At 34.3% G+C, this 18,754-nt stretch overlaps 1 protein-coding gene across 1 annotated transcript in view; it reads left to right on the top strand.

Annotated features, from left to right (window-relative positions):
- The window catches only part of LOC148953374 (xylosyltransferase Oxt-like), a 287,249-nt gene that overhangs the window by 237,008 nt on the left and 31,487 nt on the right, over positions 1-18,754 (top strand). The window contains exons 8-10 of the mRNA XM_089088506.1: positions 239-388; positions 9,738-9,896; positions 12,989-13,112. Coding sequence (XP_088944632.1) covers positions 239-388; positions 9,738-9,896; positions 12,989-13,112 — 433 coding nt within the window. The remainder of the gene's footprint in view (positions 1-238; positions 389-9,737; positions 9,897-12,988; positions 13,113-18,754) is intronic.

Genomic DNA, 18,754 nt, shown 5'->3' with positions numbered 1-18,754 from the left:
CTGATTGCTTGTTACACAATCTCGAATTCAAAATAAATGAATTGATAAAAATTATACACTTCTTCACCTGTACAGGAGAATGTGACTTTTACTCAAACAGCAGGTGATTGCACTTACTCTCTTTAAGCTAATTGAAGCAGTGTGTCAATTTTTCTCCTTTCCTTCTTTATATTAAGCAAGCTGTATTATGGTACTAATAATTTTGACTATCGGATAATAAGATAAACATTCTTTTTAGGAGAGAAAATGGCCAAAGAATCTGCGAGTAGATAGCGGAGCTGACTGGTATACCATGCATCGAAGTTTTGCAGAATTTGTCAGTGACCGTAATAATCCTTTAATTCAAGAGTTGGAAAAGATCCAGAACTTCTCTTTTGTACCAACTGAGGTATATAGCTGTTGTTTTACAAAGCCCCCAGTCAATTTAAGGTCCCATGAACATCTTGGTGTCAGGTTCTAAGTCGACTTAAGCGCGATCCAGAGCTTCTCTTTTGTACCAACTGAGGTATATAGCTGTTGTTTTACAAAGCCCCCAGTCAATTTAAGGTCCCATGAACATCTTGGTGTCTGGTTCTAAGTCGACTTAAGTGCTTTGTGTAGACTTGATATGAATTATTAGTCTCCCACTTGCACCGGGGGGATCCATCACTTTTCTTGTGCCCATAACAATTTCTATCATTTAAGAAGTATGAAATTGAAGATAGCGGATAGATAGCGGAGCTGACTGGTATACCATGCATCGAAGTTTTGCAGAATTTGTCAGTGACCGTAATAATCCTTTAATTCAAGAGTTGGAAAAGATCCAGAACTTCTCTTTTGTACCAACTGAGGTATATAGCTGTTGTTTTACAAAGCCCCCAGTCAATTTAAGGTCCCATGAACATCTTGGTGTCTGGTTCTAAGTCGACTTAAGTGCTTTGTGTAGACTTGATATGAATTATTAGTCTCCCACTTGCACCGGGGGGATCCATCACTTTTCTTGTGCCCATAACAATTTCTATCATTTAAGAAGTATGAAATTGAAGTGATACATGTTTTTTTTATTCAGGTAGGAAGGCTGGGGTACATGCATGGGCGTAGGCAGAATTAGACAGCATATTGTCTAGGGGGGGCAGTCGATAGTGTAATGGAGTTTTATCAACTGCTTTTTCCAAACCATCTGCTTTTTCAGCCATATTTAATGTAAATTTGAAGGTCTAGGGGGGGGGCCGCTGCCCCCCTCCCTACGCCCATGGGTACATGGACAGGAAGTAGGGGGTCATGCCAATTGTGTGATTAAGCCGGTAGAAGAGCTATAGTGAAGTGCCTATGCTTGTAAGGTATACCAGATAAGGAAATTAAAGTGATCAGGGATGCGTCCGAGAAAATTATAGGTGTGATAAACGTAGGAAATGAGGCTAGTAGCTGATTTTGTGTCAAAACAAAACATAAATTGGGTTGTATCCTATCCCCGTTCATATGGATTATTTTGATGAACTTTGTCCTAAGCAACATGACAAAGGTTATTTACTCGTTTATTTAGATACCCATTTCACTGACAATTGTCAAAATGACTGTCAAACAACAAGCTGTACAAAAAATGTGGTTCTGTCCCACTTTCTAGTGCTCTAATGAAAGAAAGGTTCAGATAGCTAGGACAGGTTTTGCGGATAAAGGATTACAGATTCCCAAAGATTGTCCTTTTCGGTCAACCGTTTTGGGCTAAAGGGAAATATATATATAATATATATATATATATATATATATATATATATATATATATATATATATATATATATATATATATATATATATATATATATATATATATATATATATATATATATATATATATATATATATATATATATATATATATATATATATATATATATATATATATATATATATATATATATATATATATATATATATATATATATATATATATATATATGATATATATATATATATACATATATATATATATATATATATATATATATATATATATATATATATATATATATATATATATATATATATATATATATATATATATATATATATATATATATATATATATATATATATATATATATATATATATATATATATATATATATATATATACGTGTATATATACATACATACATATATATATATATATATATACGTGTATATATACATACCTACATACATACATATATACATATATATATATATATATATATATATATATATATATATATATATATATATATATATATATATATATATATATATATATATATATATATATATATATATATATATATATATATATACTCTCTCTCTCTCTCTCTCTCTCTCTCTCTCTCTCTCTCTCTCTCTCTCTCTCTCTCTCTCTCTCTCTCTCTCTCTCTCTCTCTCTCTCTCTCTCTCTCTCTCTCTCTCTCTCTCTCTCTCTCTCTCTCTCTCTCTCTCTCTCTCTCTCTCTCTCTCTCTCTCTCTCTCATCATCACTCACTACTATCACTATCACTATCATATATATATATATATTGTGCTATGATATCTGGGTATCATGATTGCAGAAACGATCGGTAAAACCAGGCAGTCCATCGTCAAGCAAACAACCACCGCCATTAAACGTGCTTACGGGTCTGTAGAACCGAATCGCGGACGCTACTCCAGGAAATCTCTAGCCTCAATTTTATATATATATATATATATATATATATATATATATATATATATATATATATATATATATATATATATATATATATATATATATATATATATATATATATATATAATTGAGGCTAGAGTTTCCTGGAGTAGCGTCCGCGATTCGGCTCTACAGACCCGTAAGCACGTTTAATACCCAGATATCGTAGCTCATACACTACAGGGACTGCATGATTGCCGAGGGTCACAGATTCACTTTTAGGTGCGTTGAAGGTTAAAAACTCGCACTTCTCTATATTGATAGAGAGCCCGATAGAAAGAAAGTCAATGTGGAGTCGACTCACGTTATCTTGTAAGTCAGCTTTCGATCTACTGAGCAGAAGGACGTCGTCAGCGTATGCAAGGTAAGACAGGTCGGTACCGTGAAGTAGAAGGGAGGGCGAGATGCGGTCCAGAATCTTGGAAATCGTATGTATGAAAATGAGAGGGCTAAGAACGCTCCCTTTCCTCATGCCTCTTTTGATTTTGGTGGGATCTGATGTTCTATCTTTCCATTTGGCAGAAACTATTGAATTTTCGTACCAGAATTTCAATGTTTTCACTATGCTCGCACTTACACCTTTCAGCAGTAGAGCATTCATTGCTTACATGTGGTTGACGCTGTCGAACGCTTTTGAAATATCTATAGTACACATATAGAGAGGCGACTTGTTTCTCTCTGAGTCCATAATATACATATATATATATATATATATATATATATATATATATATATATATATATATATATATAATATATATATATAATATGGACGGATATATATATATATATATATATATATATATATATATATATATATATATATATATATATATATATATATATATATAATATGGACGGAGCTCGAGGATCTTAATAGATACCATTAGACGCAATATGCAGCTTAGAATATTTAATAATCTATGAGTATTTTATCATATTTTAGTTATTTTGATATCAGATTAATTGAGACTGATTGTGCTAAACGATTAACTGTATATTGCTTAAAATTTAAGCCACTATTTCTATCCAACTGAGAGATTTTTTTTTTAATTTTTAACTCACTTCATTTATTCTAATGTTTAGTTCATTGATACCCTCTTTACAGACCGTTTGAAATTTCAGCGAACAATATCGTACTCTTTGACGGACAATGTTAATTATGTGTGTAAACATTACTTTCTATTTTTATTTTTTTAGACTTCTTCTGCTAAAAGATTAAGAGTGAATTGCAAAAGATTTTAGCCAACATTGTTATCCGACTGAGAATTTGAATTATATTTAATCTATTTTTAATTTCATATTATTTAAACTGACTTCTCTAGATGATTAAGTACTAAAGTACTAGAATCTCCACCCAATATTTAATTATTTTAGTAGTCATTGTCATCCAGTCATTTATGAAGTCTTTTGATTAATTTAAATTATGTCTGTTTGTGTTGACTTTTTATTTATTTCGACTTCCTACGGTGGAAGATTACTTAATTAAGACATGAGACAGGCTTTCCAGCCCATCAACAAGGTGCTAGACCATTTTTTCTACAGGGTTTGGTATTCTGTGCGTGGTCAAATAAACTCCATAAACATCCTTTATGACTATATTATGCTAAGATCTCAACTGATCACTTGGTTTTATATATTTGTTAAGAATAGGGGCTTATAAAAGAGCTGGACATGTTAGGGTCCCTTCCGAGAGCATTCCTTTTGAAACATATTTTCTTAATCATTCAGGGAAGTTAAATGCTTGTCCACATAATTGTATGCAACGTATTCTTTGTAACAACCTTATATTACAAATGACCCCTAGACATTTCTGAAGAAGAGGGTCAAGTTAACACTACTTTTTGCTTTTAAAAGCAAGTTCATAGGTTCTACCCTAGATTTAATGAATTATGTGTTTTTTTCACGATATTCTAGGACCACAGGTTCGATACGATCACCCATGGGAAAAAAACAAACAAATAAACACGCATCTGTGTTCTTTCTTCTGGCGAAAAATGCAAAATTCCACATTTTTACAGATAGGAGCTTTTTTTTTTAAATAAATCCCACCTCCTCTCCTCTCGGTAACATAATAATCTTGTTCACATAATTTCAAAACTTTAATGTCACCTACACTAATTTAAAAACGACATTTATTTTTAAAAATTTTTATCCAAACAATATTGATAAAAACACACTCTGCTACTATACATAATTAACATGATCAAAATTTTTAATAAGGATTATTAGCCTTCATTATCATTTTCTGTATTTTTATCCTATATTTTCATTTTTTTTCCCTTCCCTTTTACCCTTCATCTACATTTTTCTCCAATTAAAAAATAAATTCAACAAAATTACAAACTTCAACCAAACTAAAACCACCCAAAAAAATTCTCTTCTTCTATTTTCTCCTCCTTTATATCTCTGAAATTTAAAAAACTAAATTAAACCAATATAACATTTTCATCATCCTAACTATAGACTCCCTTTTCGAAACAGAGAAAAAAAAATTCCCTTTAAACCAACTGAAAATGAATTAAGGCAATCAAATACAACAGGTTACTCTCCGGGGCATACTACAACACAAATAAAAACAAAGCAAAATACAACGCACGTCCCGCTTGTAGGATGCTCCCCCTCCTTAGGAGAATCCTTTGGCGGTGGCTTCAACTACATTCCAAATTTTATATTACCCCTTCAAGCTTCCATAAAAAAAAATCTATAATAAAAAAATGAAAATAAAATAAATAAAATTTGAACCATTCTTCCCTTACAAAAACCTCAACAAACAATAAAACATATACTTAAACAACACAAAACTTATTTAGGAAGAAGGGTTCAAAAATTATAACAAATTACACATAAAATTTAAACTTCAGAATAAAATTAATAATTTACTTGATTGCCTAAAAAAAAAAAAAAAAAAAAAATCCTATATTTACCAAACCCTGTATCCACACCTCAGCCATTATTTCTTTCCATTTTAGATTCTTTCTCAAAAGATGTACTTTTCCTCTAACTACTCCTTTACGTCTTTCTATCTCAACTCTTTTTTTTCTTTTTCCTCATTTTCCAAAAATGGGTACATGCCCATATCACAATTAATGACGTTCCTTTCTGCCTCTTTTCATCACCTTTTCCTTCAAAATCTAACTTCAATTTTTTTTTTTTTTACTATCTAAACTCACCATCTCTATATTCTTACCCCTAAAAACATCAAAAATAAAACTAAAAACTTCTTAGTTAAAAATACATTCTATAAATTCAGGCTGTAAACCATCAACCACCATTTCATGGCACAGGTTGAATTCTTTTATTTCGCCCTTCTTGAAACGGCTTATTCTATCTCGGTAAGGTAATATGGTGTGTATCAGCATAAACATCACCTCTCTTTCTCTAGTGTCACACGGTACTTCGCTTAGATTTTTGAAAGCCGCATCAAAATTCATGAAAGGGTCTTTTTCTTTAACATGGTATGAAAAATCGTCCTCGGGTCCATATGTAATTATCTATGACCCTTTTTCTTTCTATCCGACTCAATCCGTCCTGAAACACTCCTTTTGATCTCAATTCTCTTAAAGTTTCCGCTGTTTCTTTAACTGATCTTGGACCTCTTCCACTAGCGTCAAAACTTGTTCCTCAACTACTTCATTCAAGACCGGTATTAGCCAATCTCTCTCCAAACATCCAATTTCATCGTCCCTTTGGAGCATCTCAATATCATTTCTCCAAAAAAGTGATTGGCAAACATTCCTATTCCTCCTTTTACTCTGGGTACAAAGAGCATTTTCATGCTCAACTTTTCAATTTTTCCTCTTCACACAAACCTCCAAATAATTTTTTATATTCTCTTAGCACTCCCTTCATCTAGCACGAAAGCTGGCACGAAATAGAACAGTAGTGGTAGACAATATGTGTTTACATATGTCGCTCTGAAAAACAACGAACACTCTTCAATATCATTTGCCGTCGCCAGCATCCCTTCAATTTTCCGTATTTTTTCTTCCCATAATTTACCCAACTTCATCTCGCGGGTCCATGTCACTCCAAGTATTTTCGCCTTTTCTAGTTTCGCTATCCATAGTTCCTGGCGTCATTTCTTCTGTATTTTCTGATTCCAGTGTTGGTAAAAGATTGATTTTTCCCTTGTGGGTTTTTACCCTAAAATTCCTCTCATACCAATCAAGTCCATATAGAACTGCCTTTACATCTTTGACACTTGATAGGGGAAAAGTTGCATCATCTATAAACCCCAGGGCCTTTAAACATATCTCCTTACGGAGATGTTAACCGATTATACGGTCTTCTAGGTACTTGAACAAGGGATCAATGTATATTTCAAAGAGGTAAGGTGAAACCGGGTCACTCTGTCTCAACGATATCTCCAAATTAATCCTCCTTGTAAGCGAGCCATTTACATTTATGAAAGCTACTGGTTTTTGATAAAGACTTTTAAACATACGAACAAAATCCTCATGAAAACCATACTTTAAAATCATCAAAGACCATAAAATTCCCCTGTCAACCGAATCATATGCTTTCTCAACATCCACACTTAAAAAATAAGTAAGTTTCCACACTTCATTTTTCTTTCGGGTCATCTCATCTCTCCTATATAACACATCGCTTAGAACGCTCAAAATATGTTGTGCTTTTCTTCCTTTTATCCCCCCGAACTGGTAGCTTCCTAGTATATGTGGCATTATTTTTCCTAGTCTTTTTGTTAGCACTAGGGATGCAATCTTGTAGTCGCAGCAAAGCAAGGAGATGGGTCTCCAATTACGTAGATCAGATCGTTCCCCCTTTTTGTGTACAAGGGATATTACTGCCACCTCTTCCGGGTACCCGTCAGCATGGGCGCCCATAAGCTGAATTCCAGGGGGAGCAAACCTCGTTTAATTGGCACTTTTAATGCTATATAATAGAAATCTCGGAACAAAAATCTAAAAATAATGCAGCATCATTCAGCCCCCCCTGCCCCCCATATGGGCGCCCATGCCCGTCAGTGATAAAAGCGTTAACGACTTTTTCGTAAAAATCCCCCATTTCTTCCCATAGTTCCAAATAAAACTCGTAGCTCAGCCCGTCTACACCGGGGGGCTTTTTCTTTTTAGCTTTCCTTAAAACTAGTTCAATTTCTTATTTCGAGACAAGGCTCCTTAAATTTTCGTTTTCCTCCTCGCTTACCATACGGCTCGTTTGGTATTCATTAAAATAATTTCGGCCCTCTTCACCTTGCGTCTCCTTTCTTTTAAACAACCCCTTGAACCACTCTGTCACTGCTTCCTCACTTCTTTTTGCTCTTCTAATACTTCCCATCTTTCCTTTTTACTTTCCTCAGGCTATTTTCTTCTATTTTTCTTCTTGCTTTAACTACAGAAGCTAGGTTTACCTGGTCCGATGCAAACATTTCTGCCATTCGATTCCGAGTTTTCCATCTCTCATACTCTCCGTACTCGATATCTTTTATTGCTCTCTTAATTTGCTCATATTCGAGCCATACGGGCTCTCCCGCTTCTACTTCTTTCTTTAGGTCGTTTAACACTCTGTATAAGTACCTTTTATTTGCGTTACTTTCACGTTCTGACTCTTTTTCTTTATCGCGCAAGAAGACTCCCATTTGTCTTTTAAAATTCAACCGAAATTGCTCAAGGTGACTCGATTCTTGGTAACTGGCCAGAAACCTTCTTACTTCTTTTTTATTTCTTCTCTATCATTTCCCTGGAGAGAACTAATATCCATTCGTCAAAAAGGTCGCTTCATGGGTAGCGAAATATATTCCATATCCTCTAGCTTTAGATCTATCAGTAGTGCACAGTGGTCGGAGAAAGGCACGGCGATATTTTCTATATTTTTTTTTTCCATTCCATCTTTCCAACAATACACCCTGTCGATCCTCGTGCTGCCCCTTTTTTCTATTCTCGTGAAACCCCTCTCCATTCCTATTTCTTGCCACAAATCTACGAGTTTCCATGTTTTTACCGCTTCTTTAAATTCGATGCTAATCTTCCTTTTAATGTTTTTCCGGCTCGAACTCAAAATGTCTTTTTCTTCTAAAACACAGTTAAAATCGCCCAATAGCAATAGCGGGCCAGTTCTTTAATATCGTGGAAGAGTATTTTGTATTACCAACTGTCTTTCTCTTGCTTTATTTGTGCCTGAAGACAAATGCACATTTACAAAAACCGTTCCTTTCCAGCAAATGCTACTCACTTGTCCACATAATTTGTCCACAGAATGCTTGTCCACATAATTTTATGCTACATATTCTTTGTAACAACCTTATATCACAAACGACCCCTAGACATTTCTGAAGAAGAAGGTCAAGTTAACACTACTTTTTGCAATTAAAAGCAGGTTCATAGGTTCTATCCTAGATTTACATCTAATGATAGATTAGATGTACCATGGTAAAATCAAAAACTAATTAGCAGATGAAAGTATGTGGATATTTAAAAATTCAAGCGTTCTTATCAAGGTATTCTAATATTTCAAAGTTTTTAGAAGTATCTTCAAATATAGTTCAACTATATTATTTACTAAATATTGAGTATTAAACTTTATATTAATTCTTTTTCTAATAATTATCATCCAAATTAGTGTTCAGGATAGTTCTGGATTCTATGGTCTCCTAAGCTTAACCAACGAAAATTTGTATTTGCAAAAATTTTCGTTCGTAGCTGTTGTTTTGTATTTTTGAATCAAACCATTTAATGGATCTGAAAACCAAATTCTGGAGCCTCACCATACTCACCATACTCATCATACTCACCATACCTCACCATACTCATCCTTGTTGACAAATTGACCTAGACATAGGAATAATCCCTATTCTTGGCTGATTTTAGTGTCAGAGTTTTACTGCACCAGTATACCTTTTCTTGTTTCAAAAAATGCATCTTCACTCTGATTGGTGAATCGTAAAGAATACGACTGAAAGTGTTGAACAGAATTACACGAGGAATATATTATTGGTGTTTTAGTCGCGTTTAAAGTTGCTCTTATCCATAATTATGACTATAATGTGGATTGAATATGACGTTGATTTGTTGTTTTTTTTAGAACTTCTTTCATATGGCATTACAAAACTCGCAGTTCTGCTCTACGAGATGGAATGAAAATCACCGAATCCTTAGCTGGGGAGATTTTCCTGATGGTCAATGTAACCAAAATGAATTTGGAGACTATGGAGGATGCAGCCCACAAGCCCTAAAATTTGAGGTCAGGATTATGTTTTAGAACTAAGTAGTATCTAGTTTGCCCCTGCAAAGTAACTCACGTAGCTTCCTATGTACCTTCCTGAATTTGCATAGTTAATTAATTAATTAATTAGTTTAGTCTTGGCTAAACTCTTGGAAAATTCTATCGAAACTAAACATTCTTAAAATATTCAGGACACAAGCTGGAAAATTTGTAGTTTTGATTAAGTGGCATAACCATATAGATTATAAAAATCTAATAGGAATGGTTTTATGTCAGTTATATGGAACGGTGTAACATTTGGAAAACTTTCTTTACACCCTCACATTCGTAGTTGGGCTATCAAAGATATTCGTGTTTTAAATGTCTGTAATAAAACATTGAACCAGCCCGTCGTCTCCACTCTGAATTGATAAAGAGATAGGATTTGGGTTACATATTTACAAATATATTCCTCTTACTTAGAACTTTCAATGTATTATATACATATATATATATATATATATATATATATATATATATATATATATATATATATATATATATATATATATATATATATATATATATATATATATATATATATATATATATATATATATATATATATATATATATATATATATATATATATATATATATATATGTGTATATATATATCGTTATCACGAAATATATATTCGTCATGCCAGGAAAATAGAAACACAGGGCCTGATATACCACTAGTCAACCTTATACCCTAAGCTTTCACTAGAGTTATACTGAACTCCTTTTAAAGAAATCAACGTGTGGATTTTCATGGGTAACATCTCCCAGGAAACCATTCCAAGTGTTGGTACAACTTCTTACAAAGCTGTCCTGTAAGTATTTATTTCGGGTTTTCTCCTCGTAAAGGCAATCCAACCGTGCCTTTCAGTTAAGATAGTTTGTGTGAGTGGATACCTTGTTGTGACTCGGTGTTGGATGTATCTGTAGAAAACAGATGTCGATGCCCCGTCAAATATCTTGCACAGAGGTTGCTATGGTGCCCGATCAGCACAAAAACTCGCTGTTGAAGCTTTCTTTGGGATCCTCTGGATGAGTGTCAGTAGGCATTTAGGTTCCCCTGCAGAACGTAAGCATCTGTATTTTGTAGCTGTTGTAAGACGAGACTTGTACAGAGGGATAACCGAGCTAGATGATAGCAAGCTCTTATATTGAAGAGTCACACCCAGATTTTTTGCCCAGGAGAACTGGACCTGCTAGTGATGTGTGCTCATGATAGGTCTGAGGGGAAAAGTATTCCCGGAAAATGAACTCTTGTCTGTTATCTGGACCGGTTTACATTATTACGCAAGAGATAGACATTGTACAGTCTGTTGACTTTTCAAAGCAGAGCAGTTGAAGGTGGTATCTGAGAGATGAGGGAAGTCAGAGACTTCCTTACGGTTTTTATCAAGATTTAAAAACTTGAAAGAGGCCTTAGCAATCAGATTTCGCCTGAGAATATTGGATCTTAACCCTATCGGTCTTAAAGAAGGGACGGGTAACCCCTTTGAGGATGGCAGTGCCTTCTCAACAACTATCAACCAAGTGTTGGCAGAAACATTTTAAATTTCGGTGGTAAAATTCTCCTGTTGCAGCCAGGATAGGAGAACCAAATTCGTTTTTAATCTGTTAGTTAGTTCAAATTGTTAAATTCTTCGTTTTTCATCAAGGCTGGTATTTATTCCTTTTTAATCAGTTTTTGTTTGCTTGTATGGAAGTTGGCTGTGCAGAAATTTTTCCAAATATCTCCGATTTCTAGATTTTGCTCACTATTAGAAATTTTTCCTCATTTTTCCCCTTTACTCATCACTCATCTGTTAAAACACCTTAAGTTGAAGGGTCACTTTGTGACTAGTCTAACTGTAAATTCAACTCTTTCGAAAACAGGAAGAAGAACGGGTGGCGACATTTGCAAATAGAAGCATAAAAAACAGGACTAAATCAAACTTAAATTTATTTTGTGCTTTATCTTAAATATCTCTATTATTTATTTTATTTAATTTTATATATTTCTATTTTGATTTTGTCTAATTTTATTTACATTTATCTAAACAAAACCCTGAAAATTATACATTATAAGGTTTTGGCAGTTGAAGGTGGTATCTGTGAGATGAGGGAAGTCAGAGACTTCCTTACGGTTTTTATCAAGATTTAAAAACTTGAAAGAGGCCTTAGCAATCAGATTTCGCCTGAGAATATTGGATCTTAATTTTATTTACATTTATCTAAACAAAACCCTGAAAATTATACATTATAAGGTTTTGGCTTAGGATAACCGCAATAAACGCCATAGAAATTTTATGAATTTTATAATGCTAATAGTGATTGTTTGAATTTGAAAAAAAAAACTAAAATGGAGCCCAACTCAGGATCAATTATGCACTGTAATCAAGCTAAGTTAATGCTAAATAATTGCTTGCGTGTTTCAGAGAAAGATTTTTGACATTTGGGGTTAAAAAAAGCTTATGTTTAAGAGATATTTTTCAAATCTGGAGTTGGACTAGAAACAGACAGAAATATCAATGAATAAAACTGGATATATCTCCACCCTCCGCCCCCCCCCAACTCCAACTGTCAAGATCCCTGAACACCTGAGTATCATTTGTGCTTTACTGAAAACTAAATATATTAGATCTTTTATTAAAAAATTCATGATTATGAGCTTCGTTTTTTTTTGCATTTCTTAAGCGGTAAACAATTTTCATGAGTTAACAGCCTATTTCTCAGCCTATTTTCATAAGTTCAGGCTTTATTTTTTCTGCCTAATTTTCATAAGTTCAGCCTAGTTATTATTCGTTGGTCTTGTAACATTGATTTAGCTTGTTATCAATTAAGCAAAATATCCATTTTATTTTACTTTGTAACGTTTCACTGCCTTTTCCGAAAAAATAGTCTCCTGTATTTGAATGTAGTGAGACAATGCACTCTTGGAGACTGCTAACAGTAAATAATATCTTTAACTAGCAGTTTCAGCTAATTATTCACTAATTACAAATATATCTGGTTGTTTTGTGCAAGCTTTGAATCAAATCCAATATTTTGTATCAATTACATTTGACAAATAACTATGTAGACTTCATTTGCAGGACATTAAAAAACTCAAGGATTTGGAGGGTTATAAGAACTTCTTTGCAAGAAAATTTGATAGCACTGTTTCTCAAACTGTACTTACTGCCATGGATGAAGAAGTTTTTGGAGATTATCATAAAGGTAAAATTAAAACTTCCGCTTTAACGGACAAATCCAATTCCTTTCCCGCCAATAACATCAAATATCCTTTATTGAGTGAAAAATAGGCATTACTTAGTAGAAATTAATGCCTTACCTTTATCTGCCAGAAAAACAGTAGACTTTAAAAACAGTAGACATCGTAAGGCCATGTGACATATTTTGGCTGTTTCAACCTTCACAGGCGTAAACTCAAAAAATTCGACAGAGTACAGTTGATCTTTTTCGACTAATCTGCTTGTTTTCTAAATAACTACAATTTAGAATAGGAAGGACCATTCTCTCAAAAAATTTCAAAAACTATGGTCAAAATTCCCTATTTTTACCCCCCCCCCCTCCCTTTGAATTTCCAATCGAATGAACCCTTTTTCAAGTTTCTACGACCAAGATTTCAATAAGAACCTTATATGCCTCCAGGACAGAACTTATAACTCTTGCTCTGAAGACGGTGGGGGGAGTGTCCTGCTAAAAGGTATAATTTCCAGAACTTTCAACTGCATGGAACGCTATGGTTATCTTAAAATTTTGATTGGATGTGTTTGGTGAAATGGTGGGCGTTGACGGGGTTTTAGTTGCCTTCCAATCACTTTCGACTATTGAAAAGCACACTAGCCATTTCAATTTTCAACCGAATGAGCCCTTTTTGAAGTTTCTACGACAACGCTTGCACCTTATATGCCCCCATGCCTCCTCAGAAACATAATTTCTATGTGGAAATCAACTATATTGAACAAAATGGCCATCTCAAAATTTTTACTGGATTTGTTTCGGGAAATGGTGGGCGTGGAAGTGGTGTTATTTGCCTTCCAATCATAACTTACTACCTTTGCCCTGAGGGCCGTGGGGGAGTCTCCTCTTCAAAAACATAATTTATACTACCCTGAACAAAATAGCTATCTCAAAATTTTGATTGGATGTGTTTGGGGAAATGGTAGGCGTGGAAAGGGTGTTAGATGCCTCCCAATCACCTTCGACTTTTAAAAGGGATACTAGCCATTTTAATATCCAATCGAATCAGTCCTTTTTGAAGTTTCTACACCAATACTTTCTATAAGAACTTTATATGCCCCTGGGGCATAACTTACAACCCTTGCCCTGAGGGCTGTGGGGAGTTGTCATCCTCAAAGACCTAATTTACAGAACTTTCAACTACGCTGAACAAAATGTCTATCTCAAAATTTTGATTAGACGTGTTTGGGGAAAAGGTGGGTGTGAGAGGGGGGTTAGTTGCCCTTAAATCACTTTCGACTATTAAAAAGGGCACTAGCCCTTTGGATTTCCAATCGAATGACACTTTTGTGTTTCTACGACAATGTTTTCTATAAAAAAAAAAACCTTATATGCCCCCATGGCATAACTTACAACCCTTGCCCTGAGGGCTGTGGGGGAGTTTCCTCCTCAAAAACATAATTTCTATCTGGAAATCAACTACACTGAACATAATGCCCATCTCAAAATTTTTATTGGATTTGTTTCGGAAAATGGTGGGCGTGGAAGGGGTGTTAGTCGCCTTCCAATCACTTTTGACTATTAAAAAGGGTACAGGCCACTCCAATTTTCAATTGAATGAGTCCTTTTCGAAGTTTCTACGACAACTTCTTCGATACGAAGTGCCCCGGTCAAAAGGAAAAAAAATAATAAATAATAAATTGTGCCAACATCGTTCTTAGGCTATATGCCCCCAGGGCATGACTTAAAACCCTTGCCTTGAGGGCTGTGGGGGAGTGTCCTCCTCAAAACATATTTTCTATTTGAAAATCAACTATGCTGAACAAAATGACTATCTCAAAATTTTGATTGGATTTGTTTGGGGAAATGGTGGGCGTGGAAGGGGTGATAGTTGCCTTCCAATCACTTTCGACTATTACAAAGGGCACAAGCCACTCCAATTTGCAATCGAATGATCCCTTTTCGAAGTTTCTACAACAACTCCTTCGATATGAAGTGCCCTGGTCTAAAGAAAAAAAACTAAATGATAAATAATATATAGTGCCAACATCGTTCTTTACTTAGGCAGTGCTATTGCGCTGCCTATGATAAAAATGATGAAGCGTATCAACACAATAAAAATATTCAAAGACAGTCAGACTGACTGTCTGACTGTCAATCAAACTTATGTTTGCATAAATGCTAATCTGAAACATATAAGAAATTATAGTGAATCACTATTTTGCGTTCTTTTAACATGTATAAGGCTAGGATATAAATTGAAGATTTAACGTGTATAATCTCTTTCCGCCTGGTCGCAGTCTAATTGTTCAAATTGTAGCTCTTTTCGCTTATTTTATTGTATTTATTTTTTAAACAGCCAAAATATTTAACGATTTGACTAATACGAGCTGTTCATCATAACTTCGATTGCTGAAATAATTAAAATTAGTCCGTAAGTAAATTTTTGGAAAATATTCCAATGTCATTATCAAATTTTATTAATGCCAAGATTTATTCCAAGTGTTGTATTATTGTCATCACTTGATCAAACAGATGTATTTCCGTTCCTTCACTTAAAGTGTGTCGTATATTTTAGGCCAATAAGAATAAATTAGATTTTATATGGCCTATCTCTTTTTACCCCTTCATGATCAAGTTTTTTCAAGCTGTGATTCAAATTTTCTGTTCTTTCTCGGCAAAATTAAGGCAGTTCAAGTAACCAAAAACTGTTCATAATTAAAAAAAAGTTCACGTTTCTGAAAACCCATAAAATAAGACCAAAATTTCTGTTGGAATCATTACTTGCTAAAAACGCTATGCTACGGAACCAGAAGCCTGACGACCAGGGGAAATGAAACTCAGAGAGGAAAGAAACTAACAAAATGAAAAATCAAATCAAAAAGGGTGAAAAAACGAGGATTTTATCAGCCAGTGGCGAACCATGAAGAAGACAAAATATAAGTAAATATTTCGACAAGGACTTCCGCCAAGTCGTCCTCAGTGCTAAACAAAAAAAAAAGAAAAAAAAGAGAAGACAAAGCAAAAAAAAAACGAAAATCTAACCTTTCGAAGTTTACCCTACAAAGACAAAACACACACATCAGTATCTGTTCTGTCTTTGTAGGGTAAACTTCGAAAGGTTTAGATTTTCGGTTTTTATTTTGTTTGTCTTCTCTTTTTTTTTGTTTTTTTTGTATATAGCTCATTCACCTTGACTCTCCTGATGTGGACCCCTCTTGCCCTCAATAAAAATGCTGGAGCTACGCCCCTGACCTCAACACTGATATCTGATTTTAAATCTTTCGTTGCGTATCATTTTATACGAAATGCCTGATTCGGCTTGAGAATGCTAATCCTATGGCACCACTCGTTTGATTTCCATATGATTTTTTTTTTCGCTTTGAGTTCCTTTCTTCTTTATTTCCTTTTTGTGTAGCAGTGATTGCTGTCTATTTAATGTATTTTATGTGGTTTATTTATTTTTTTTTTGTTAGTGATGTTTTAATTATTATAGTATATTTCTTCTCTCGCTTTTGATTCAGTCTATGAAAAGCGAGTATGTACAGTACGATACATTGTAATCATACAATGTATTCATAGCATGATTAATTAATTATGACTAAATCTTTCCTTATCTAAACTTTTGTTCTCACTTGAAAGTATCGATGGCTGCCCTACGATATCTACAAGAAGATACTATCGTGTCATCTATTTTATTCATTGATTTTAAAAGGTACTGAAATTGGGTATTGGGTATTTGGTGTGATTTTAAGGGGTACTGGAAGCTGCTATCCCAGGATTAGATCCAAAGAAACACCCTATTATATTATTCATAGTATCAAGTAAATGGGTTTGCGCTAGCGTTATGAGAACGGTTGAATTCAAAATTTCAGGAAGTACTGGAGAGGTAAAGTAACCTCAAATTTTGACTTGGATGGAGGGAACAGAAAGGAGCTCTAATTTTTTTTCTCCGATTCTTCTGAACCTACCATTTATATAAAACTTAATATTAAATTATCCTCTAATTTGACGTTTCTAAACATTACAATTTACACAATAATAATCAATGGCAAGTTAATCGCTCTGTACTGACTACCATGTTCAAACTACGCATTTAATATTTATGCTGAGGTGATTAGCTTTATTCCCTAGTAATTAATTCAACTTTAATTAACTGCATCTCAAAGGTAACTTCCCTTGTATTAAAACAGCCCTTAACATAAGTAAAGAGCAATACCTGGTCTAACGTACTTACACCTTAAGAGAGTATTGAGGTGATAGATTTTCTGGTTTAATGTTCCAAACATTTATAGTATTTGGCTCGCCGTTTCGCACCATATACTTGAGACGAAACCATTTTTCGCTGTAGGATAAAAAAACATCAACAATTGGTTGATTATCCTAACGTTAATTATGGTATTAATAGCTGGTCCATTTTCACAAGTTGTTCCTGGGCATTGACCGGACCTTTGTGAAGATTCCAGTTTTCTTTATTATGAATATTGTTGTAAATCTGGATTTGTCGTGATTTTTATATAAATTTAATAAGTTGCGTAGTTTCACTCAATCTTTTTTAAAGAACGGCCTTCTGACAACTGTTTGTCGTTCATGTTAATTAAGCTTAACAGTCTACTCTTTATGTAATGAAGGTCATAAACACTGTCCATATTAAAAAAAAAAAACTATCTTTCAAAGGGTGCTAACTTAGAAGGAGGTTTTAAGGTTGATATTCAAGACCATGTGTCGATCCAATGGAACGAAGATTGTGGCGACAAGCCGATTAGTGATACTATTTAAAGGATCTACGGCACTTCATGAGCTTTAGACATATCCAAAGACCAGGGCACTTCGTATCAAAGGAGTTGTCGTAGAAACCTTGAAAAGGGCTCATTCGATTGGAAATTGGAATCGCAAGTGCCCTTTTTAATAGACGAAAGTACCATTTTCCCCAAACCACCATTTCCCCAAACACATCTAATCAAAATTTTGATATAGCCATTTTGTTCAACGTAGTTGATTTCCAGATAGAAATTATGTTTTTGAGTAGGACACTCCCTCTACGGCCCTCAGGGCAAGGGTTGTAAGTTATGCCCTGGGGGCATATAAGGTTTTTACAGAAATCTTTGTTGTAGAAACTTCAAAAATAGCTAATTCAATTGGAAATTCAAAGGGCTAGTGCCCTTTCTAATAGTCGAAAGGGATTGGAGGGAAACTAACCCCCCTCTCACGTCCACCTTTTCCCGAAACACATCCGATCAAAATTTTGAGATAGCCATTTTGTTCAACGTAGTTGGAAGTTCTGGAAATCGGGTCTTTGAGGATGACAACCCCCCAGCCCTCAGGCCAAGGGTTGTAAGATATACCCTGGAGGCACACAAGGTTTTTGTAGAAAGCGTTGTCGTAGCAACTTCAAACAGGGCTCATTCAATTGGAAATTGAAAATGCTAGTGCCCTTTTTAATAGTTGAAAGCGATTGGAAGGAAACTAACACCCCTTCCACAACCACCATTTCCCCAAACACATCCAATCAAAATTTTTAGATAGCAATTTTATTCAACGCAGTTGAAACTTCTGGAAATTAATTCTTTGAGCAGGACAATCCCCCCACAGTCTTCAAGGCAGGGGTTACAAGTTATACCCGGGGGGCAAATAAGGTTTTTTTGAAAGCTTTGTCGTAGAAACTTGAAAAAGGC

This window comes from Artemia sp. Qi Xiang Cuo, chromosome 4 (assembly GCF_049724085.1).
Source record: "Artemia sp. Qi Xiang Cuo chromosome 4, ASM4972408v1, whole genome shotgun sequence".
Lineage (NCBI taxonomy): Eukaryota > Metazoa > Arthropoda > Branchiopoda > Anostraca > Artemiidae > Artemia > Artemia sp. Qi Xiang Cuo.
Note: the sequence above shows the minus strand (reverse complement) of the source record. Positions and strands in the feature narration are given on the sequence as shown.